This window comes from Biomphalaria glabrata, chromosome 14, assembly GCF_947242115.1.
Source record: "Biomphalaria glabrata chromosome 14, xgBioGlab47.1, whole genome shotgun sequence".
In the NCBI taxonomy this organism is placed as follows: domain Eukaryota; kingdom Metazoa; phylum Mollusca; class Gastropoda; family Planorbidae; genus Biomphalaria; species Biomphalaria glabrata.
In genome coordinates this window covers 16,975,514-17,001,753 of record NC_074724.1, presented here as the reverse complement: position 1 = coordinate 17,001,753, position 26,240 = coordinate 16,975,514, and the positions used below count along the sequence as shown (strand labels likewise).

At 35.2% G+C, this 26,240-nt stretch overlaps 2 protein-coding genes across 2 annotated transcripts in view; one reads left to right on the top strand and one right to left on the bottom strand.

The window, feature by feature from the left end:
- Positions 1 to 26,240, bottom strand: part of LOC106062541 (uncharacterized) — a 262,239-nt gene that overhangs the window by 121,427 nt on the left and 114,572 nt on the right. The window lies entirely within an intron of this gene.
- On the top strand, positions 4,589 to 17,517 carry LOC106078462 (uncharacterized). Its single transcript, XM_056010823.1, has 13 exons — positions 4,589 to 4,625; positions 5,009 to 5,087; positions 7,589 to 7,900; positions 9,229 to 9,341; positions 9,460 to 9,649; positions 10,521 to 10,817; positions 11,403 to 11,672; positions 12,597 to 12,890; positions 14,294 to 14,398; positions 14,529 to 14,574; positions 14,689 to 14,717; positions 15,466 to 15,564; positions 15,768 to 17,517. The coding sequence occupies exons 2-13, from the start codon at positions 5,036 to 5,038 to the stop codon at positions 15,812 to 15,814; spliced, it is 1,854 nt and encodes a 617-aa protein (XP_055866798.1). The 5' UTR covers positions 4,589 to 4,625; positions 5,009 to 5,035; the 3' UTR covers positions 15,815 to 17,517.

Genomic DNA, 26,240 nt, shown 5'->3' with positions numbered 1-26,240 from the left:
TGAAATCTACAGTTTTGTCGGTCAGAATAGGCCTATCTAGGTACAGTAGATGATCAGTAGACTCGAGAACCTCTTGTGGAGAGTATTTATAATAAGAAGGAGTGTCCTTACCGATCAAATTGTACGTCAAAGCCAGGTGTTGGTGTATTAACTTTGCAACTTGGTTATGGCGACCTAGGTAGGCTGATTCTGATAGGGCTGGACATCCTGCCATAATGTGTTCAATCAACTCGCCCACATTTCCACATTTTCGGCATTTGTCGACAACATTGAGTTTCAGGATATGCTTCTCGTAATTTTTTGTCCTGATTACTCTGTCCTGTATTGCTGTAACAAAGCCTTCTGTTTCAGGGTAGAAATGACCTGCTTTGAGCCATGTTAAGGAGGCAGCCTTGTCGATGTTGTCCCCATGTAATGAAGCCGGAAATTTTCCGTGGAGTGTTTTCTCTTCCCATTGGCGAATCTCATGCCCTACGTTGTCCAAACCGACATTGACATCAGCATAGTGTAGGTTCAGAGGGGTTGCTTTGGAGTCATATTTGCGTAGAAATGAAACTAATTGGTTGCTGGAGGCGAGCAGTTTTGATCGTACTTTTAAAACTTGCATCTTACACAATTTGAAGATGTTCTGCAATCCACGACCCCCCATCCTTCCTGGGCAGGTATAACCTTATGGTGGAGGACTTGGGGTGTAGGCATCGAAACTTGGTTAGCAATTTTCTAGTGAGTCTTTCAATGTCATGTAGGTCAGTGTCAGTTCATTTGATCACACCGAACGTGTAAAGGAGACTGGGACGGCCCAGCTGTTTATTGCAGTGATGAGATTACTGCCAGACAGTTTGTTTTTGAGGATTTTAGTAACTCTTTACTTATATTTACCAAGAAAGTCCTCTTTTAATTTCTTATGGTTTATCTTGGCATTCTGGTTTATTCCAAGATATTAATAAAGAGAGGCAGGAGTTCAATTCCTCGATGCCTTTTAAATTCAATGCCCTTTTTTATGCTTATGATGCCACACTTATCCAGGCCAAAAGACATACAGACATCGTCACTAAAGCATTTTACCGTTTTGATTAAGGTGTGTAATTTTTGCTCGGTTTCTGCATATAGCTTTAGATTATCCATGTATAATAAGTGGGACACACATTTAGTACATTTAGTGTCAACCTTAAAACCGTTTGTAGAGTCCTGGAGTAATGTAGATAGAGGATTAATCGCTAGGCAGAACCAGAGTGGAGATAGTGAGTCACCCTGGTATATACCTCTTCTTATGTGCACAGAACCTAGTTTATCACGATTAAGCTGCAGATTTATCTTCCAATTATTCATACAGACTTTCAATAGTTGTTTTATTCTTGGGTTGATTCTATGAATATCCAGGGTTTTTAATAGCCAATCATGCGGAACTGAATCGAAAGCTTTTTTGTAGTCGATGTAACACATGTGTAAATTTCTCTTTCTTCTATTAGCTTCATGCAGTATAATACCATCTATAGTTAGCTGTACTTTACAGCCAATCGACTCTTCAATGCAACCTTGTTGTTCATCTGCTAGTAGCTTATGGGCAGAAAAAAATGTATACATTTTACTTTTTAAAAGTGAAGTTAATAGTTTATACACCACTGACAGACAAGTGATAGGGCTATAGTTTGATGGTTGGTTCGGATCCCCTTTTTTGGGGAGGAGAGATGTTCTCCCTTCAGTGAGTTTTAACAGCATTGAAGACGGTTCTGATATTAGCTCGTTAAAACTTGATGCTAGTGGTGCATGTACGGCTGTAAGTTTTTTCAGCCAAAAGTTGTTTATATTGTCCGGCCCAGGAGCAGTCCAGTTGTGGGTTTTTGATATAGCTGCTGAGACTTCCTCATCTGTGAAATCCTCATCAGGCATTTCTGATATTAGGTTGTCTTTAGTTTGGATTTCCTCGATCCAGTCAGCCTGTACATTGTAATGTAGCGGGTCGGACCGAAGCGCCGCCCAGTAGTCGGTAAAGGAGCCGTGTTTATTGCTATCAAAGGTTTGAATTTTGTCAGCACCATTATCAGCTAGTTTACGGAAGAACTGTTTTCTCTTGTGCTGAAATAAAGCGTTATGCTCCTTTCTTTTGGTGGTTTCATTGTAGCGCTTTAACCTAGCTCCCTTTAGTTTAGCTTTCTGTCTCAGAGTATCTTTCAAACATAAGAGACGTGTGTGGCTATCACAGTAAGTCAATTTTATTCCAGTTGTTCTTAATATTGTCTTCATTTTGTTAAGTATTTTCGCGGAATGGTTGTTTCCCAGATATTGTCCGATTGTATCCATTTGGCTCCTCAGTTGATTAATATTGTCTTCAAGGCGCCTTTTCTATGCTGGCACGTGTTGTTTTGGTCTCTGATTAATTGGGCCTAGCTCGAAGGTCTTTTGTCCAGAGAGCTCCGTGACATCCACAGCGGCGCAGTATGTAGCGAGGTGTGTCTCAAACAAATTTCTTGGTGTTTCAAAATGGTTGGCTAAGACTTTATTATTATTATAAAAGAGCGAGTATTCATTCTTTGGCGAAGCCTGGGTCGAGTTTTGTTAAAGAGAAATAAAATTCACCGTAGTCCCTTTAACAGTTTCCACCGATGAATTTTCTGGTGATGTGGAGGTCAGCAGAAGTTCCGCCCTCTGACAGGCAACGAGAATGTTCCTAGGAATGATAATGGCATTGAAGGTATCTGTGAGGTCAGTTGTTATTATTCCCTCGGTTGATATGACAATGGGGTATATTGTTATTTTAGATAATTTCCATAAACGCTTAATCTCCAAGCCAAGATTTCCATATTTTCGTTGTTTTTCCAGCTCAGTTTTTTTAAATTATGAGATAGTGGTACGGCGTTGTCAATAATGCTAGCGGCCTTTTCTTTTTTGTCGATGAGCAGCAAATCAGGGCGATTAAAATCTACCGTTTTGTCAGACAAAATAGGCCTATCCTGGTACAGTAGATGATCCGTAGACCCGAGAAGCTCTTGTGGTGAGTATTTGTAATATGGAGGAGTACCGATCAAATTGTGTGTCAAAACCAAGTGCTGGTGTATTAGTATTTCAACTTGGTTATGGCGACCTAGTTAGGCAGATTTCGATAGGGCTGAACATCCCGCTAATATGTGTTCAATTGACTCACCCATATTTCCACATTTTCGGCATTTGTCTACAATATTGAGTTTTAAAATATGTTTCTGTATTCTGTATTGCTGTAACAAAGTCTTCAGTTTCAAGGTAGAGATGATCTGCTTTTAGCCATGCTAAGGAAGCAGCCTTGACAATTTTGATCCCATGTAATGAAGCCGGGAATTTTCCGTGGAGTGTTGGCGAATCTAATGACCGACGTCGTCCAAACCGACATTAACATCAACATTGTTTAGGTTCAGAGGGGTTGCATCATAGTCATATTTGCGTAGGAAGGAAACTAGTTCATTGCTGGAGGCGTGCAGTTTTGATCGTATTTTGGAAACTTGTGTCTTACACAGTTTGAAAATGTTCTGCAATCCACGGCCTCCATCCTTCCGGGGCAGGTATAGCCTTATAGTGGAGAACTTGGGGTGTAAACATTGGAATTTGGTTAATAATTTCCTCGTTAGTCTGTCAATGTCATGTAGGTCAGTATCTGTCCATTTGATGACTCCGAACGTGTAGAGGAGCACTGGGACAGCCCAGCTATTTATTGCCTTACTGAGGTTACTGCCAGACAGTTTTGTGTTGAGAATTTTATTTATTCTCTGCTTGTATTTGCCAAGAAATTCCTCTTTTAATTTTTTATGGTTTATCGTGGCATTCTGGTTTATTCCAAGATATTTATAAAGGGAGACAGAGTTCAGTTCTTCGATGCCTTCAAATGCAATGTTGGTGTTGGCTGCCTTGCCCTTTTTTATGCTTATGATACCACAGTTATCCAAGCCAAAAGACATGCAGATATCATCACTAAAGCATTTTACCGCTTTAATTAAAATGTGTAGCTTTTGCTCGTTCTCTGCAGCTTTAAATCACCCATGTATTACAGGTGAGACACAGACTTATTATTATTATAGTAAATGTATTAATACTTTTTCAAAACAATTTAAGGCAATAACTTATCTTCTGACAGATTAGGTGTGCAGATTTATTTATTATGTAAACAGTAGTATCACATTAAAAAGTGGATCATATATGAACAGCATAGTTGGCCTACATCACTACACTGTAACACAAGGCCTACTTTTCCTGCTAACATTGCTCTAGGTTTAGTAATTTTAAGATTAAACGTGTCATACGAAATCTATGCTAGATCAAGATTCTATATCAAGATTCTAGATCTAGTTCTAGACTTAGATCTAGTTCTAGATTTAGACTTAGATCTAGTTCCATACTTAGATATAGTTCTACATCTAGATTATCTAAATCTAAATCTTCTTGTCTTCTTATCTTATATAATACAGATGTTACTTCAAAAAAGAAGATGATTACGTCCTACGCGTTATGCATTTAGTCATGCATATTAACCAATCTAGCTAGATCGAGATCTAGTTTGTATGACAAGTGGCAATGGAGATTTATTTTTTATTTTTTTTTTGCTAGGGGAAAGTTTGTCCAAGTCGTCCAAGTCATTTCTAGCTAGTTCACTGCCTAAAGTAGGTCAATAATTTTTTTTTCAGTTTTTCTTTATTACATGTAATATGAACTTAATTTGGAATGTATGGATAAGGTTAATCATTATTATTTTAAAAATATAAGTGTATGTCATATAAATATATGGAGATGCTTAGGATGAGGGGTAAAGCACTTGGAACCGGAAGTCCCGAGTTCAAATCCTGGTGAAAGCTCTAGGTGAATCACTTCGCGGGCTGATTTTAAGTTTGTGTTTCCACACATCCTTTCTTTTTAACCTTGTTAACTTTATTTTCTTTTTTTTTTTAATTTTTAAAAATATTTTTACTAATTTACATAAAATTACTTTTGGTTCTTAATATAATTTTTAAAAAATATAGATTTTATTATTATTATTTTTTTGTAGAAAAATGTAGCTGTATGTACAAATAAAATGATCAAAGAAGTAGCTTTTATTTTTATATTATGGCAATTCAGAAATGCAGGTAAGACTTTTTTAATGCTATATTATATAACTCTCAGTAAAAAAATAATTAATAAGATTATTAAACCTCATATTCAATCTAAAACTAATATATCAAGAATGTTTAGTGAAAGTAGATATATTTTACTTAATTTAATCAAATGAATCTAAGTAAAATCTAGGTTAAAAACTATATTAGAATCTAGATTTTGATCTCAATATATATATAAGCAAATCTTTTTGTAACAAAAGTGGATTTAGGTCAATTCGTTATTTTAGCACCATTCATACTACCTTTATATTGACGCATTCGCTTACGCATTCGCTTTACTTATATCATTATTATTTGGTTTGATTGTTTTTAATACACTATATAAGTGACACCCATAGTAAGACCCGCCGGCCGCGGGTAATATACGGCTAGTACTAGTAGTCTATAAAACTGACGTAGAGGGGTGAGGGGTGCATTCCAAAGACTGATATCCTAACCTCTCCTTTCGAAAATCGGCTTGTTGGTTATAGAGTTGTGGATCTACAGAATATTTCATTTGGTTTAGCTGAATGTGTTAAAAACTTTCATGGAATGGACGGTAGTGTTATTTAACGAAAGTTGGAGCAGGAACTAAGATCGCTTTTCTTGTGGAGTGTGATACGGTAGCTCACCTTTCACTCTGGTGGGAATTATTCTTTTTACCATAACGTGCAAAAAGAGGGAAGAGTAACTTTACACTGGTATGAATGTCTGCCTTTAGGGCCTCTATGTAGATTCTTTCAGGTCCTACAGATTTGACATTCGTCTATTGCTTATTTGCACTGCGAATCTTATCATTGGGGGATCATTGCACTTAATAGGTAGGTCTCTTGCAGAAGGTGGTATTTCTGGTGGGTTTGTCTTTAAACTACCAGGCTAACCGTGCGGGATACGTCATTTCTATAACGGCTGATTTTGGGACGCGCGTGGTCGTTGACAGATTGCTGTCTGGGAAATGACTGGGCGCCGGTGGTGCGGTCTTAGTCAGCTTCTTTTGTCCGCGAGTTCGGAGTGTCCGTGTCCTCCGAAAGTGAACGAGTTTTACCCCCCGTCAGACATGGTGGTGTTAAGGAGGAACACACTACCCACTTCAAACATGATAATTTCAGATGGTGGGTTAGCAGATGTAGGTTTGTTTAAGTAGCTCCTGGAAATGCTCAATCCCGCTCTTAGTTTATTCTTTTTCATCTGTTATCACTTCACCATTCTTGCCATTTACTTGTCTCTCTGATTTATCAAATTTTCCTCTTATGTTTTTGATGACTGAGTAATGGTCTTCGGTACTGTTCTGAGGGGCAGCTTCTTCTTTTTTTGCAAATGGTTCAATGTAGTTCCACCTGTCTGTTCTGATGTTTTATTGACATTCCAATATATTGTTGCAACTCTAGGGTAGGCACTCAACGAAAAGGCAGGCAACTCAACACAGTTTAACAGGAAATAAATAGTTGTGTTTATTCACTAGGGCAAACACATAACATCCTTCAGCTTCATCAGAGTCTTACTACTAAGTATACCAGTCCTTCGCTACTTAACCCGAATGTGGACCAACGACAGCCTTTCTCGCTTCGCTCCAGGTCCCTAATACAACCTTCAGGCAGCACAAACGTTGGCCTCTTAGTTTCCAAACATTCAGACTCTTCACAATCCCTGATGCACTGTTCTTCTCTCCATTTTAGTATCTTCCTGTTTACGTTCAACAGTGCGCTAGTGCGCATCTCAAGCACTGGTGCAAGGCAGGATTACAACAATATTATAACTTATTCCATCTTGACTTTATGATTTCTATACGGTGAGGTTGTACCTTTTCATCTCAGCTGCAATTTGCGGTGTCTTCACAGTCTCATACATGGTTCGGATGTTCCAAGTACCAATGGTGGTAATGGTGGTCCTGGTAGAGATGATGGTCTTCGTTCTGTCGGCTTTCAAATGATAGAGATAAAAAAAAATTCTTTTTATTTTAAAGTTTCCTTCGATATTTTAAAATTAATAAACATTTGTTTTCTGGTTGAATAGATTTGTTTCATTCATAGTTTCTCTTTGTTTTGGACAATATAAATCAAACATTACAATGTAAAATTCATAACTTTTTTTTTTATAAAAATAAAATAAGAAATTTGATAATAAACAAAAATACATAAAATCGAAATGTATTTTTTTTAAATAGCATGTATTAAGCAGACTACACATATATCACAAAAATTTCATGCGGCACCAAAATGACCGTGGCGCCACAATTGCTAGAATAAATATAATATTTTTTCATCATTTACACTCACTTAAAAACTTTTAGGTGACAGGTTCATATATCTAGAAACTCAAAATACTATTTTTTGCGAATAATATTTGCTCATTATATGTTTTACGGTTCTTATACCCAATTTAGATTTTTTTTTAAATTTCAACCTTAAAGTACTTTTAATGTCAAATATTTTAAAATATACCTTTATGCATTAGGATTTACTGATAATAGAATAAGTGTTGTTTTTTTTTAGACACACTACAGATCTTTTTGGAAGAAAATAAACTGACAACATTTCACTGTCCTCCATTTAATGATTCAGTTTCAGTATTAAATTTATATCTTGTAATGAATAATGAACCAGAGCAATTATTTTCATGTACTTCAATGTTTCAAGAATGTAGGAGTTATATTGGAGATGTAGCTATGCTCAACAACAGTGGTTCTTATTTCCCATTTACTTCAAACGTTAATAAGAAACGAACAATAACAAAAGTAACTTGTGCATTTATCTTTACACCAATTACTTTGAGATGGAACACTTCTGAAGATGTTGCATTTATTGGTAAGTATTAATTCACTTTAAAATTTGGTTTGCCTGTCAGCCGTGTTGTTATTGTCAATGAGAAAATTTCGACTTGAGTCTATTTGTAGAAAGACTCCTACAGAATTTATTTTATCACCATACCTAAGAGACTCAAACTTCACAATGCTTGATTTCCTTGCAAAATTATCGATTTTGCACAGATCGAAAAAGTACATTTTATGTCGCAGATTGTTGTATGTATATTGTGTGGTTCTGCAGTTCAAATTAATAATATGAAACACGACAAATTATTTGTTTTTTAAATTATATTCCTCCTCTATGCATACTAGATACACTTTTTTCTCTTAAAAAACATTGTTTTTGTAAATGTAGGTACTTAGTAAGTCAGCTTTTAAATTGTATCAAGAACACAATAAGTACATTCTGCGGAAAAAAAAAATTTTTTTTTAAAATTAATTATGAATTAAATGAAGAAAAATAATACAACCTCATGACATACTTTTTAAACTAGGAAACCTATTCAAGGTCTAAAAAAAATATAAAACGATGGATAAAATATGTTTTTCTGTTCAGCAATTTTAATAATGTCATTCGACTTGGTTAAAACACCAGTGTACTGTTTATTAGCCTAAGATTTTTTTTTATTTATTCTTACAGACGGATTTTTTTTCTTATGTTCTTTTTATAGTTAAACAAATGGATTATACCAATTTGATTGTTTTCGAAATTTCTCAATTCAGCTTACAAATTCTTCATTGGCAAAAAAATGTGCATGGATCTTAAAATGACTCTTACGATTTTATTATAAATTGACTGTTTATGTATATTTTTAGGAAAAGAATTACCATCTATTTGGCCACACAGTTGAAACTTTGGTTTGACCGTTATGATTTAAAGATATAATAATCTGTAAAATTATATTTGCTCTTGGGTTTGTGACAGTATATACCTTAAAACACACATACGTTTGTATTTTTAATAAATTAAAAAAAAAAAAGTAGACTTTTATTATGCACAGTCTTACAAGTCTGGATATAAAGACCTATTATCAGAATACACTCGGAGTACATTTTACATTCTCTTAATCGGCTTTTTTTTTTGGAAGAGGGGCATTAGGATGGCATAAAAATGCTTTGTTTTTTTTAAAATTATATTACTCATGTTTTTAGCAGTAAAAGTAATCTCTTTTTAAAAGGTTTGTCTACTACAAAAGGTGGCATTGCCTTTTTATTGTTTGATGTTAACTTATTTTATAATGTATAGATCTCTAAATGAATATATATATATATATATATATAACTATTTTTTTAAATACAAGTGTTTTAGAAATTAGTCTTTTATTTCAGCTAAAGCTCAAAATGTGAGCTGCCTAGAAGTGCAACTAATCAATAACAACACACAACTGTCGATAACCTGCATGACAACCAAAATATATCCAGCAGCTCAATGTACGTTTAATGTAAGTAACAAATAGTGAACAGCCTTCCAGCTCTATAATAAAAAAAAATATATTTTTAAAATAAATTATAAATACATATTTAATGTATGTTAAATTTTTTTATGTATTTAAATTTTAGTTACCAGGTCTGATTTCTCACAGACACATTATCTACAATGACTCTGTGGACTATTATCAGTCAAATTGTACATGGACATCTTCAGTAAATAATTTTCAAGTAGGAAACTACGTACTGGAAGTATCTTTTTATCTCAATATAACACGTAATACAGACTTTCAAACCACTGTAACCACATTCTTTCAGTTAGGTACGTAATATAATTGTTTTACAACAGGAGTATCACTATTAACACCATTAATAGAAGATAGCTTAACACATAATTTTAAATAAATACTTTGCATCATCATTCTCAGCTCCAGGAAACAAAGACATATTACTTAATGTAAAACATATACATATATCTAATACTGATAGGCCTACTGGAATCTACTTAAGAATATAAGATTGAAACTATAGTAGCAAATATACATACTAAACCATAATATTAAAATAGAAAAACAAAATAAAATAAAATAATCAGAAAGATAAAAGCTCATTACATAATTCGTAACCTCCATATCCTAGAACACATTTTTAAAATTACTCTTTCTACCCTACTGCTGTTAGAATGTGCTGTCTGAATCAGCCAGAAAAAGCAATGATTTAGAAGAGTTTAAGTTTAAAGATAAAATGCATGACTAGATTGACCTAAGGACACGCGTAGGAATTCTTTTTTTTAAATTAAAGTAATGTCTATATTTTATATGATGTCTTTTGAGCCTGAAATAATAGGCAATCAATAAAAAATCTTTCGCAGATTGATTTTTTTAAAATATGGTATTTCGTTTCTCATTTGTAGCTTTTCTTTTTCTTCGACTTTTTTTGACATTTTATCGAGTCTCGAGTTTGTAGTATAAGTTTGGCGTCAAAAAGCTTTACCAATTGTTGCCATTTCACTGGAGGCAAAGCTTATTAGGAACGTTAACAAAAACATTTTTACATCATTATTGTATTTTTTTTATTTTTAATCATTTAATTTATGTTTCCTTTTATTAGCTTATTGAACGTTTAGTTTATTACATTTTATATTTGTGATTGATTTTCAATAAAGAGATTTATATATACTCTATGTTTAATAGCACCACCAAAAACATCGCCGATCATACACATTGCAACCAATGGAACAGATAGTGTGAGTAGACTTCAAGAAAATAAAACCTATACTGTTATTTGTAGAGCACCTGGAGGTGTGCCTCCAATAATCAACATCACAGTATCATGTGGAAACATCACTAAGACAATGCAATATGGAGACATCTTTACATCTCCTGTAGCATTTACAAGAAATATGAATGGGCAGAATTGCACATGTACAGCTCAACATATAACTGGATTTTATGAAAACAATACAAACTCTTTACAGACAAATATTTTATGTAAGTAATGTACAATATTTAAAATTTAAATAAGAATATATTTATATACGAAAATAATAAAAATCAAAATTGTTGCAATCAAAATATTTGTGATTCTGCAACAACAACAAAATTGGAATCAAAGTTTAAAAATAGGGCAAAGTCGAGAAAGATTATGGATTGTTGTTAAACTTTAAAATATTTTCATAGATTATGATTTTAAAAAAATAACAGTTAGTTCTTACCACAAAGAAGTAGAGCTTAAATAATCAACAATAGTAAGGTAAAGGATAATGACCATTCGAGGAAAGTCTAATAGATGGAATAATTTTACAAGCTTATCCTCCTTTCATTTTTGGGGTAAGTTTTTAGCTTTGTTTTGTTTAATATCGGACACTTACAAACGGAAAAAAATATTCATAGGAAAAAAAAAGAGATTGAATTCTTTTAAATTGATGTCTTATTTTATTTATCACTTAAAAGATTGTTAGGAAATAAAAAAAAAAGGTTTTCTAAATTATTTAAATGGCTCAATTCATTAAAATAAAAAGCAGTATTGCGCAAAAGTTACAGCCAACATTTATTTAATTTTGATAAATATTTCAGACAAATCATCTGTAAAAGTTCTAAGTGCTACCAGCAATATTATAGACAACGGAACATTTGCTCAAATGTATTGTGAGGCGGATGGCAATCCAGCACCCGAAATTAATATTTTAAAATTCAATAAAACCATAGCTTATACTTCGAGTGGATATGTTCTCTTTCATAATGCTTCAATGTCTTGTAAAGATGCTGGGAATTATCTTTGTCAAGTCAACAATGGATTAGATTTTAAAGATAACGATTTCAAACAAATAACTCTATTTGTTAGATGTAAGTAGTAGCTTTGCATTACTGTTTTATTAATAAAAGTATTTGACAGTGTTTTCTTAATCTTTTTATAAATTTCTCCCCCAACAAAATGGAGAGGGGAAGTTTCGGCACATAAATTTAAAGTGTTTTGTCTACAAGAAAAAATGTATTTCTGGAAGTAACATTGGAAAGTTTTGTCTTGAGCCAGTAAGGATGACAGGCGCCAAGCGTTTCAAAGCGTATGGAATTCACAAATAGATTTTCATTGTGTCTGTAACAGGCTTTTATTCATATAGAAAGAAGAGTGCATGTAAAAAAAATGAATTTTAAAAAGAAGCGCGACGGGCCGACACGCTTTTCAATTTGCGTTTAATAAAAAAATAGGCAGCACTGGCCAATAAAATTATGCCTGGGACATTCAATCTAAATATAACGCATGTAGGTCTGTAATGAGCCTGGTAGTTCCAATATTATCTTGTGGGTTAAGTATGAAGTCTTGCTTCAATCTTATGTTAACAAAAAGTCGTTAACATAAAGAAGTCAGACCGTCGGTATTACTTCCACCGTTCTGACATGCACAAGCCGAGAACAAAAGTCACGTTTTAAAATGTATTCTGCTAATAAAGTTTGCCACTTGCCAAAAACTGTTTACACTTCAAACTAGTCTGCTTGGAAGAGAAAACAACGTATTTAACTTACATTTTTTATTTTTGAAACATTGTCCCTTTCTTTTCAGAAAATTCAAAAGTGGATTTATCACTACTATTAAAATGTTACCTTTTTTGTTCATTTGAAAAGTTAATCAAGCGGCCTTGTTCTAGGGTTAGAGTTATACTTTTCTAGAATATGTTTATGTCTTAATGAGATGGTTAATGTTTGCATAGTAGCATAATTTTAAGCTAAATATTCCTATATTCTAACAACTTACATATTAGTTTATTTTAGGTCCTCTTCAGTTTACATTTTACGAACGTTTTAAGAACTTCAGTATTCATCAGGGAGAAATATTTTCTTATAATGTCACCATCTACGGCTATCCTGAGCCAGACACATTTACAATTTATAAATCGAGTCAAGAAACACAGAGTATAATTGTAAGAAAGCTACCAATAGAACCACCTTATATAGCTATAGAACTAAAGATAGCCAAGCTTACATCGACAGATTTTGACTATTACACCCTTGTTATCTTTCAAAATGGAGCAAAGAGTTTGACATTTGAATTTACTTTAAACGAAGGTAAGTTTAATGGTGTATATTACATTTGTTTTTACAAAACAGCCAAAAAAATAATTAGAAAAGATTAAATTTTTCAATGTTTGGCAAAACATATGGGATGAATATTTATTATCAACATGTATTCATTCGTTCAAAGTTGAATAAAGATGGTATTAAGTTAATACTCCGCTTTTTATTGGACTTTTTAGAGAGGGAAATCCGCCACCTATTTTGTATTGCCAGACTGAGGGCCAAAACTAAAATCAGAGCCACCCTCGTATGAGATATTCTATTCGCGGATGACGCAGCGGTAGTGGCACACACGCAAGAGGAACTTCAGTCACTTATGTCCCGCTTCTCTCAGGCCTGTAAAGAATATGGCTTGACTATTAGCACAAAGAAAACTAATGTTATGGGACCACCTGCTACAGCACCACCCTCCATCCTCATAGACGATAACAAGCTGGACGCCGTAAACGAATTCTGCTATCTGGGATCCACAATTACAGATGACCTGTCTCTAGAAAAGGAAATGAAAAAAACGCATAGAGAAGGCCGCATCGACATTCACTAGACTCAGACCAAGAGTTTGGGAAAACCATAAGCTAACTACGGTGACCAAAATGGAAGTCTACAAGGCATGCGTTATAAGTACACTGCTGTATGGCAGTGAATCATGGACCACCTACGCAATGAGAAAACTGAACTCGTTGAATTTAAGATGTCTCCGTAGGATCTTGAATGTCACATGGAAAGAAAAAGTGTGCAATACTGAGATCCTTGCGCGATCAGGTATTCCCAGCATCTTTACAGCCCTCAGACAACGCCGTTTGCGCTGGCTTGGACAAGTTCGCCGGATGGAGGACAAGCGCATCCCGAAAGTCATCCTCTATGGTCAACTCGCGACTGGCACAAAAAAAACTGGTTGCCCCCACCTCCGTTACATAGATGTAATAAAAGATGACCTTAAATCTGTGAACATCAATACTGACTATTTGGAAGACAAAGCTCTAGACCGCAACAGTCGGATAGAGACAGTGACCAAGAAAGCTATGAACAGTGAAAGTACATGGGTCTCAGCACAGGAAGAAAAACGCACAATCCAAAAAAACAGCCAGCTCCTCTAGCACCGAAGCAAAAGCCACCTTAACCTGCGCTATATGTGGACGGGAGTGTCTCTCCAAAATAGGGCTCCACAGCCACATGAGGAAGTGAGCTCTGAGGTGAACCATAGTCGTTCTACGACTTAAAGAGGCCAATGAATGATATATATATATATATACAATCTTGTTTTGTACATGCTAGTGTATTTCATTTTCGTGCTTAGATTAGAAAAAGTTATAAATGATCTAATTTTAACTTCATTTTTTTTAATTAAGTGATTTCTATTATTTCTTTTTTCATATTTGCTTTGACAAAATAAGCAAGAGATTCAGCAATTAATGTCGCTGCTATTGTGAGGGGATGTATTGCTGTTTGTCTAGCGGTGATAATTATCATAGCTATTTCTTATGTCAAAAGAAAATACGGTAAGTTTTAAAAAATTATCTTTAACTGTTAAAATAATATAATATTGTATTTTTAGTGTCATAAATTTAATATTAAAGAATTAACATCTGTACGTTCTCTAGCAAAATCTAATTTAATATTTTTTTTCAGAAATAAATCTAATATGTAAGAAAAAAGATTCAGAAGAAACTGCAAAGTGAGTACTCTTTTCTAATGTTATAGCATACACATATTTATAATAACAAATATTTACGACTTACTTTATGTTAACATATTTAAGAGACTTTTTAAAAATTAAATATCTTTACAGAGAAACAAATACTTATTCGGAACTTTCAAGTAAGTAAAACTTAAAATTAACTACAATTTATCTAACGCTTTTTTATGTGCCACTTATAAAACACTTTACGCTAGTATTTATTATTTTTAAAATATTTTTTTCTATAATTTATCTATCTATCTATTTTCTATTAAAGTTTTTAGCCTAGACTTTCCTAAATTAAAACTAAATAACTAAATTGCAACTATTAATGTCAATGACTGGTGCATGCGTTAAGGTGGATAGATATATAGAGCAATTGAATTTTAAATATTTTTAGTAACACAACGGACTTATAAAATGTATATGACCAAAATTACTTATTTAAAAATTATAATAGAATGGATTATTACTAGTTTGAAGCCTTATACTAGGCTCTGCTCATTGAAGCAAAACAAAAATAATTCAATAATTCATTAAAGAATATCAATTAAAAAAAATATGTAAGAATATTATATTAGCTCTAAATTAATAAAACCAATTTTCTGATGCAAAACGTTTTAACTGAATTTTTTAAAAGATATACAATTACTTTATCTCCATTACATGCATTATTTCTTTCGGTTTATAATACATATATAGCTATAAGTTTTTTTTTTCTGGTTTAAATTTTGAAATACTTTTTTAAAATAACTTTTAAGGTGTTTTTTTTTTCGTTTATTATGAAATATATTTTGTAAAAGTTTACGTTCTAGTTCTATGTATTTTTAAACTTTCTATAAAGTCATGTTGGAAAATATTGTATTTAATTTTTGTGCATGCTTTTAGTCTCACAACAAAATCAAGACAGACATAATTATGAAATTCCAATGAGCAACACAAATGTACCTACACCAGAGACAAATGCACTATACGTAAATGTAAAAGGTAAAATATGTACATGTATGTAAAAGCAAGAGTAATAAGATATGTAAATCTTAAATGCCATTAATTAAAAGTTATGTTTTTATTATTTCTTATTACAGTGTATTTTTATAACCATGATTTAAATTTACTACGTTTATTCATAGTCCAAAATAGTATTTTGAATTTTTAAAAGTATATATATTTTTGCATTTCTTCTGTTTCAGAAAAACCACAATTGAATTCAGCATACGAAGAAATTGACACTATTTAGAACAATTTATTGTTTTGCAATACATCAGTCACTGCAACCCCGGTCATTTCATCCCATGGTTATTTCTTTTATTTTAACCAACACATATTAATTATGAAAATTATGAAATCAGCAATATTTTAAATATTTTTTATGTTGCAATATAAAAAGTGTGACATATTAAACAAGAATAAAAGTTAATGTTATTAAAAATATAAAAATACAACATCTATAGCTAAAGTCTTAATGTATAAAATGATTTGTTTGTGTGTTAATCTAAATTAATAAGATAGGTAGGCAATTATGTCGTTTACAGAAGACGATCTATTGATTTGCTGTACATTTGTAAATCTATAGGCATTGTTACTTATTTCTTATTTGGAGGCTTCTCAGAGCCGCCTCTAGCCTGTAGTACTGATATCTTGTGCAACTGACCATCTGGAATTGTCCACATTGTTCGATGATGGCATGAAAGTAGAGAATAGAGAATGTGCTACCAACCCTCTACAACGTTGTATGTTCGCGCTACACCACCGATGATATCCAGATATTTGCAGGCAGTCAAGCTGAAGCATTCTGCCACATTGTCTGCAAAAATATGTGCTTGAAGTAGAATTTGGGTTCCGACATCCAATCGTGTTGTGGCATGGACTAGGAGAGTTATTCTAAGTCTTTGATCATGTAATCGTCGTGCACATCTATCTTATTAATTACATAAGCCGAAGAGGGAACTCATCCATTTCTTTACTGCCATCATAGTCACTTCTAATGTTCTGTTCACTTTACGTACTACAGTACTACAGGTCGACAGAAGTGAAAATGATATTCCACTAATCTGTATGTCTGAAACGTATCATGAACATCTGTTATGGCGTCTTAAATTGAATTAGGTAAAATGTTTCCACTACTTCCACCACACCTTTACTTTTTATGATAACATCATTCCGTTCAGTATACGCACTTTAATACTGACACCAATTTATATCTAAAAGATGCAATATAACAAATATCATATTTTACAATATATCTATTTCTTTACATATATTATTAGATGTTTTCTCAACAATAATGAAGTGTGAAGGAGGAACACTATAAACAGCATAAAGACATATAAAAAATGTTATAAATTAATATATTTATATATTGGATAGTTTGCTTTAAGCTCAGTATAAAAATGGCTGTTCCCACCTTCTCTCGTAGCTAACAAAATAGGGCTATCTTCTTTCAGTGTGCTAACCTTAAAGGGAACCTACTATAGGCTACAAAATAAATATAAAAAAAAGCAAAGGAAAAGGATGCTTGGGAGGATGTTTCTTTCTGTGTTACCGCGTTCACTGTTTCTCCATTTTAACCGGTACGTAAGCACACACATGTACTTAATCACGTTCAATATTCTGGCAAGCACAGCACTGCTGAAATTTAAATTGCATCGCTAGATCTTGATTTTATTCTACGTTAGAGGGTATCAGTGTTTGGGTTGGGTAATGTTGATTCAGGCTTTGGTCGTGCAAGAAAGGTTATTGCTGTGTGAGCCTTGGCTTGTTCAGAGCCATGTCTTCGCTCATGTAATTGTTTCGGTTCAAGGGCCGTGGAGCCGGGTTAAGTTATGTGTATTATTTATTCATGTTTCACTAGACATTTTATAAATTGGCTTTGTTACAGAGCATTTGTTATAATATTATTATCAATTAATAGTTTATTATTAAATGTTATTGACTATTGTAGTGCAACTGAGTTGTTTATTTTCTGTTTGCGTCCATCGTGCCAGAAGGTCATGTCCAATGTGTTTGTGTTTCATCTCAAGTGTTTGTGTGTATAATACTTCATTAGTGTTATTGTGAGACGTGCTGGTTTCATACACTGTTCACTGTAGTCTAATTTTGTCGAATAAAGCCATGTTATTGGTATACTAGTCTTTGTTGGTTCATTACAGTTTATTCGACAAAATTATGTATCTGAATCAGTGTTGGGATTCTTAATCAACAATAGAAAAATTAATTAGACCGAAAGAGTTGGACATTGATCGAAATGCTCCTCTGGCCTCCGAAAAATGGAGTCACTGGTATGACACATTTCAGAATTTTCTATCTTCCATCAAGGATATTAACGAAGACTTTGAACTAAAGTTGTTGAAAAATCATGTATATGCTATTGTATATATGCTCATCAGTGATGTATCGTCCTATTCGATGGCCATAGACACACTCAAGGCTACTTATATTAAGGTAAAGAAAGACATTTTTGCTAGACATTTGGTTGCTACATGTAAACAGCAGCCGGGCCAAACGGTCGAGTCATTCATGCTAAAGTTCCGAAGCCTGGCTCGGTACTGTGAATTTAAATAAGTAACTGCAGAACAGCACAGAGACATTTGCATTAGAGATGCCTTTATGACTGGTCTAGCATCCAACACTATTAGACGGCGGCTACTGGAAAAGACATATATTATTCTACAAAGCGCTTATGACGAGGCTAGAGTGTTAGAAACAGCCACAACGCATGCGCAGGCTTACAATTCAACGAACGAATTCTTTTGTGGGGCAATGAATACGCCAACTTACTCTCATCTAGAAACATCCATTTCTAGTTAAGACCAGGAATTGAATGCCATTAACTTGCTATGCTACTTCAGTGGTAGGAGGAGACAATTTAAGACTCATTGTCCTGCTCGAAATGCATTATGTCATCAGTGCGGTAAAATGGGACACTTCCAAACTGTTTGTAAATCAAGTAAAACAACAGCCACCATAGCTGCCAGCACAATATCACTGACCAGTGTGATAACCTTATGTACCTTGTCATCATCGCATTGTTCTGGTTTTACATAGTCTACGGCCCAAGTGAACGTCAACGGGTTAGTGTTGCAAGCTCTCATATAGACACTGGCAGCTGTGAAAGCTACATATCAGAAACCATTGTCAGGAGAAATAAATGGTCAGTACGCCCTTCTACAAACATGATACTCATGGCCACTACACATCTTTCTGAAAAGACACTAGGAGATGCATTTGCCGATGTCCAGTACAAGGGGGAACACTACAAAAATTCAAATTTTCTATACTTGTTGGAATTTGCTCGGATGTAATCCTTGGTGTTGTCTTTATAAGTCTTCATAAGGAATTGACCATACCGTACGGAGGAAAACGTAATCCCTTACACATCTGTGCTCTTAAAGCAGCACGAGTCGAAACACTGAGCCTATTAAGTAATCTAACCTCTGACTGCAGACCGGTGGCTACTAAGTCCCGCAAGCAATGGATTGGTGAAAACAAATTTATTGAGTCTAAAGTTAGAAAACTCCTTTCGGACAAAATCATTGAACCTTCAAAGTCTCCCTGGAGAGCACAGGTGCTGATGACAACAAACGAGGGGCATAAAAGAAGAATGGTCAGTGATTACAGTCAAACAATAAATCGCTTCACCTTACTGGATGCATACCCAATGCCCCGAGTCGATGAACTGGTAGAACGGATATCCAACTATTCCGTTTTTAGTCTAGACCTCAAAAGTGCCTACCATCAAATACCAATCAAGACTGAGGAAAGGCCGTTTACTGCATTTGAGGCATGTGCCAAACTCTATCAGTTCTGTCGCATCCCTTTTCGCTTTACCTTTAACACTGATCAACGCTTTGTGGCCTTCATGTATGACAAACAGAGCAAAGGGAAAATAAAGAATATGAAAATTCAAAGGTAGAGACTGGAAGTGAGCTTTTTCCACTTCGATGTCCTTTATAGACCAGGCAAAGACAATGTAGAGGCTAATACGTTTAGGATTTAAAGTAAGTTTATTTAATATGTACTCTTGTCTTAGTTGCATTCATGTATTAACGCATTATCCAGCCGAAGGAAGGAATCTGTTTAATTTAAGTCATCCCTAGCTACACCAGTAAAATTCAGATAGGGAAATGCTTTTATAAATGATTTTTTTTTAAATTATATAACACTATTAAAAAATTTGAATTTAGAAAAACAGTTTACAATGAAGTAAAAATAGCATGTATTTCTTTTGCGTATGAAAAATAGCCTTTCATAAAGTATATACATATTTAATTTGATTAAGATCTAGGTCACTGACTCCAAAATTTTACTGATCCTTTCCCCTTAGAAGTCCAGTATCACTCTAGTACTTCATATATTCCGCGCAGGCTTAAAATAAAAAATATGTTTCCTCTATATAATAAAACTATGTCAGAGGATTTAATCATACATTCCAAGCTTAAGCTAATGCCAAAATAAGAAACAAATATTAAAACTTAACGATGTTTTTTTTTTCAAACAGTCAAAAATAAATCTGCAAAAATCATCACTGCAACAACTCATTAATTGAACGTCTTTACGAGACGGTGAAGGACTCCGTGCTTCATATAATATTTCTTTATTGATTCTTAGGTTAGAAACTTTGTACACTGTTTATAAAGAATTTCTCTAACTAGATTTAGTGAAGGTGAAACGCACCGAGTTGCACAAACATGATTTTAACATAGTAAAAAAAATTAAATAAATTGTAGCTTAACTTATTTAATTTTTAAGATAGTTTTATTTGTTTGCAGATTTTCTTTAAAGAAAGTTTGTGTGGAGACACGAACTCAAAATCGGCCTCCAAAGTGGTGGTCCACCCTGGCATATCGCTCGGAGGCGCCTAAAAACTAAAATGTATGTTTGTATGTATTTATTCGCATATATATATATATATATATATATATATATATATATATATATATATATATATATATATATATATATATATATATATATATATGTATGTATGTATGTATGTATGTATGTGAATTTATATTTGAATCTTTTTTTTCAAAATGGCTCTAACGTTGTTTTTTTTTATTTCAAGGTATATTTATATTAATGAGAAACACATTCTCAACTCGTTGGCCATATCTCAAAGACGCGAAGTCGACCATTCTAAAAATATTTCATTATCGCTAAAATCCATATGATGTTAAAGGAAAAAAAAACTTGACACCGCTTACGTCACTGGCTTACTGCAATACACTAGAACATTTCTTTACAAACATGAACACGTTTTAATGAATCAATTGCCTAATTAAATATTTTTACACGTATTATTGTGGTTCTATAAGCCTTGTCAGCATAGTAAAAGCCACGTATATGGCTCTCCGCATTTAAAGTGCAAATAATTTATAAATCACATAGAACATAATAATATAATCATTAAAAAGCAGTTTTTTTCTTCCATACTTGCATAATTAATCAATCTACATATTGTTTGTTTGTAAAAATCTGTGCAATATTAAAATACAAATTTTACAAACAAAATGAATATTTATAAATTACATGGTAATATTATAATACCGAATACCCTTCTTATAGTGTAACTTTCATTCTTATAGCATTCTCAGATTATATGGTTCAATAGTTTTGTGGGACTGTGGGAAAGGGTTACCCGGAAGTAGGTTTCCATCCTGTCTTTAGACACTCAGTAAACATCTCTCGAGTCAGGATAAGAACTCGAGCCTACTTGATAAGTCGTCAAGCGACTCTTGGCATTCAACCACAAATTTACACCGCATATAGTACCTTATGTCAAGAATAATACATATAATATTACAAATATTTTTTATCAAAAATCATTACATAGTGAAAAAAAAATAAAACAAGGTTATAAAGACAGTTTGTGTGATAACACTAACTCAAAATCGGCCCCCGAAGTGGTCCACCCATGTAGGTAAATAGCAAGGTATCAATATTTTCAGAGACAGAGAAGAGTGGAGAAAAAAAGGTTGATATATCTTGTGTGGTGCCCCAGCGGTCCACAGACCAAAGGATTGGTGAAAGTGAATGTGAAGTTAAATGCGAACTTGGTCTAACTGATGTCTTATAATGAATATCTAATTGATCTAACTGTTTTGTAAAGGGTCAATCACTTATTCAAACCCTTAAAAAAAAAAGAAAAAAAATTCAGTAAAAAAAAAAAGTCCTTTAGTTAAGTGTTCTATGGCTGTAGTACATCACTGTAGTTCATTCGATAATATAAAAACCTACTTATTAATTGTTGTTTTAAATTATGTCCAGCTTTATACATACTAAATACATTTTTTTTCTCTTTAAAAAAAGTAAACATTATTTTCGGGTAAATGTAGTAGTTCGTTGGACAGAACATAACGTCGCAATACAAATGTAAAAAAAAAAAAACATTAACAAAAGTCATTTGCCTAAATGTGTTAAAATATGGTACATAGCTATGTCCCCTAAAAAAGAGCTTCCCGTGTTTGTTACCATTAGTAGTGTATAGTTGTAAAAGTGGTGCATTTTTGTAAAAAAAAAATAACTTCTTGCTTCTTGCATAAGTGATTTTAAAAATTAGAATTTTCGCTTTTAGAAAAGAAAAAAGTAGCCGTTGCATCAGAACTTTAAATCAACTAAAATATTATGATGTCTAATTTTCACTCTCTTTTCTAGTTTACGAATTTTGAAGTAACGTCTGTATTATATAAGATAAGAAGAAAAGATAAACGGGACGGAAGGAAGGACAGATATTTCACACAAAACAAATAAAGTCTTTTCCTTTTTCGGGGGCCTGCTAAAGAAATAGAAGTATAAAAATATAAGGTTTAAAAACAAGTTATGAATAGTATTATGTTTGATGGTTTTACAATGTGCTGCTTGGTGACTTGAATCTCTTCTCCTTAATGTACGAGCCTCCCATTGCGGTTGATGCAAGTTTCAATGAAGTATTTAGTTTGACTCCTTTCTAAAATTTATTGTGATTTATTAAACAAATAGTTGTCATTTAAAAACCTGATTGGTCAAATAATATTTTTAAAGCTAATGACTAGCTAACGATGTAATGCTTTCAAGCTACAATAGATTTCAAAGTGCTCCATGCGATATACACATTTACAAACTAATTCAACAGCATCGTTTGCACGGGTATCAGAAAAAGTTTTTTATGCTTTTTTTTCTATAAGGACAACCGATTCATTAGAAGATACAATGGAGGTTGCGGGCCCTTCGTTTTTAAGGAAACAAAAGAAAGAGACAAAACAACAACAACAAAAACAACAACAACAGCAAAAAAAAATTTTAGCATTTGAGGGCTTAACAATTGTGTAGAGGGGGTGAGGATGTATTGTAATGCTGGTTGTTGTATTGAATGGTTTAAGAGTGTTCACGGCTAAATAAACATAGGCTACATAGCAACTATTTCATCCGAAGCCTATCACGGGTATCAGCTCATACAAACTAATCCTTTTAAATAAAAGTTATACAATTTGATAAGAAGCCAACTCTTTATCATTCGTGCTTCACTGTAGGAATAAACAGGGCCTACAAGCTTTAAAGGTTTGTTGTTCTTCTTTCTTTTTTAAATTACATACAATATAAGAAATATGATATTTTCGTATTATATTTTTTTCTTTTTTTTATTAGTAAAATATATGTTTCATATTTTCATAAATACAAGTATATGATACAACACATATAGAATGAAGATACTGTTATAAACCTGGTGGTGGCACAGATGGGGGTAGTGGTGTGAGTGTAGTCAGCCGACGCAAATCGCCCCAGGCCAGCGCTAGACGATCGGTCAACCGTGACGAGTTACGATGGTCAGCCGAGTCGAGTGTCAACACGGCGGTTTGGGAAGGATCGACGGCGGTTCGTGAACAGAGCTCAGGAGCGTCACGATAGTTGTAGTCATCTGACCACCTGGAAACGTCGAGCGGCGTTCTGTCCGGTTCGAGAAGGCCAGTAGGGACCCTATATAAGAGCGGAGGTGTCGCAGTCAAGACGGTTCACGGCAGGGGTTCAGAGCCCGGTATACTACTGTCCGGTCGACTACAGCACAGTTCAGCGGTGTGGTTCTGTACGGAGCATTACGACGGTTCAGTGCGGAGTACTGTCAAGTACAGTTGAGACTGCTGGCGTCTTGATCTTGGTCTGCGATCGAGTCCGACACAACGAGCCTAGTGTGTGAAGTCAGTCCTGAACTGTTGAACCCAGTGCAAGCCCGGAACGAGACGGAGAGGCCAGTGCAAGAGTTGATACTGCGGAACGGTGTTATCGGAGAGATATTTGTACAGTGTACGTGTTGCCAATTGTACAGTATTGGCTGTTATTTATCGACATTAAACTATTACGTTACTTTGGAGCCCTGAGTTGTCAAGTTCTTTAGGTTGGTGGTGTATGGTGCAGTTTGCAGAGAGCCTGGATAGTGAGATTCGTAACAACTGGTGTCAGAAGTGGGATCGGATCTGAATCGGATTGGATCGGATCTACTATGGCTCGTCTGAAACTGCTGTACGAACTTGAATTCAGAGAACTGAAGCAAGAACTCCGTGATCGAAATCTGAAAACGAGCGGAAATAAAGAAACCTTACAAGCACGCCTCCGAGATGACATTTTGGAAGAAAAAGAAGATCCGGACACATATCTTTTTGAAGTCGAACCTAACTTGCTGGAACAGATCAATTCCAAGTTAGATGCCATGAACACCAAGATAGCCGCTATGAACCAACGCATACCTGCTGTGGAGGAGAGAATCATCAACTCAGACGTTCGTTCAGATGCTAAAACCAGAGAGAGGAGCCTTGGTGGTGATCACGAGGACCCATTGAAACCTGACGAAGCCGTTGAGAGACATATGCTAGTCGAGAGATACCAGCCAGGTCCGAACCTAACAGACGTTGGTCAAGCTGCCAAGACTAAAGAGGAAAGTCCTGATGGTGGTAAAGAGAATCCAAGGCAGTCTGACGTTGACGTTGATGGACATTTGAAAGACGAAAGTCATCGACAGGGTCTGAAACCAACAAGCGATTGGCCCGATACTGAGACGAGAGAGAGAGGTCCTGATGGGGGTGAAGAAAGCCGAATGGAGCCTGAAGCCGAAGACGAGGGACCTTTGCACGAGGAGTGTTACCAACCTGCCCCACGAGCATGCCCTCCAGACAAGGCTGAAGATGATAACCTGTCCCACAATTCCCCGCCCTGTGGATTTGAAGCCCATCCCAGTCCTTCTTCGCAAAGCCCCATGAAGCCACCTCTTTTGCCAAGGATCTTGGTATCCCCAGCCCTTACATCCTATACCTCTCCATGTGTCAAGTGGCTGTCCTCAGTACCGACCGACAAGAGAGCGATGCAACCACAACGTCACTGCAACAAGAGGACTATCAACTGGAGGAAAAGAAGAAGGCGGCGTTTGCGAAGTCCAACGTGCATGGTGATTCTACCAAGAAATAACTGCAGCTACATGAAGACCAACTGGCGGAGAAGAAGAAGAAGAAGGCTACTTTTGTTGAGTGCAACATGGATGACGATGCGAAAACGACATCGATGCAACCAGATGAAGGCTAACTGGAGGAGAAGAAAACGTTTTCTGAATTCAACGTGGATGGCTATGAAAGCACGACGGCGAGGCAACCAGGTCAAGGCCAACCGGAGGAAGAGGAGGAAGCGACCATTGCTGACTGCAACATGGATGGCTCCATCAAGCTCAAGAGGCAAGCCAACCGCCACCGATCGACCCCCACCTACGGCGATGAAGCTTCACAGCCAATGTCATGAGGTTGATTCTGTCCGGGACGGACAGATCTAAGGAGGGGGCAGTGTTATAAACCTGGTGGTGGCACAGATGGGGGTAGTGGTGTGAGTGTAGTCAGCCGACGCAAATCGCCCCAGGCCAGCGCTAGACGATCGGTCAACCGTGACGAGTTATGATGGTCCGCCGAGTCGAGTGTTAACACGGCGGTTCGGGAAGGATCGACGGCGGTTCGTGAACAGAGCTCAGGAGCGTCACGAGAGTTGTAGTCATCTGACCACCTGGAAACGTCGAGCGGCGTTCTGTCCGGTTCGAGAAGGCCAGTAGGGACCCTATATAAGAGCGGAGGTGTCGCAGTTAAGAAGGTGGAGAAAAGGGGCCTAATACAGCGAGGTTCAGAGCCCGGTTCACTACAGTCCGGTCGACTACATCACAGTTCAGCGGTGTGGTTCTGTACGGAGCATTACGACGGTTCAGTGCGGAATACTGTAAGTACAGTTGAAACGACTGGCGTCTTGATCTTGGTCTGCGATCGAGTCCGACACAACGAGCCTAGTGTGTGAAGTCAGTCCTGAACTGTTGAATCCAGTGCAAGCCCGGAACGAGACGGAGAGGTCAGTGCAAGAGTTGATACGGCGGTACGGTGTTATCGGAGAAATATTGGTACAGAGTACGTGTTGTCAATTATACAGTAGTGGCTATTATTTATTCAACTATTAAAGTGTTACGTTACTTTGGAGCCCTGAGTTGTCAATTTCTTTACTTTGGTGGTGTATGGTGCAGTTTGCAGAGAGCCTGGATAGTGAGATTCGTAACAATATATATCATGGGTGTAACCAGGATTTTGTTTTTCGGAGGGTGCTTCGGAGCGGATTTTTTTCTCTCCCCAACCCCCACCAGCGAAAAAAAAATGTATGTATGTATGTGTGTGTGT

Bases quoted from the DNA above. Each gene is read 5' to 3' on its own strand.
- LOC106078462 (XM_056010823.1), top strand. From the start codon at position 5,036: ATGATCAAAGAAGTAGCTTTTATTTTTATATTATGGCAATTCAGAAAT. The intron at 9,342-9,459 runs GTAAGTAACAAA...TTTAAATTTTAG, and splicing joins CAGCTCAATGTACGTTTAAT to TTACCAGGTCTGATTTCTCA. The intron at 14,575-14,688 runs GTGAGTACTCTT...ATATCTTTACAG, and splicing joins GATTCAGAAGAAACTGCAAA to AGAAACAAATACTTATTCGG.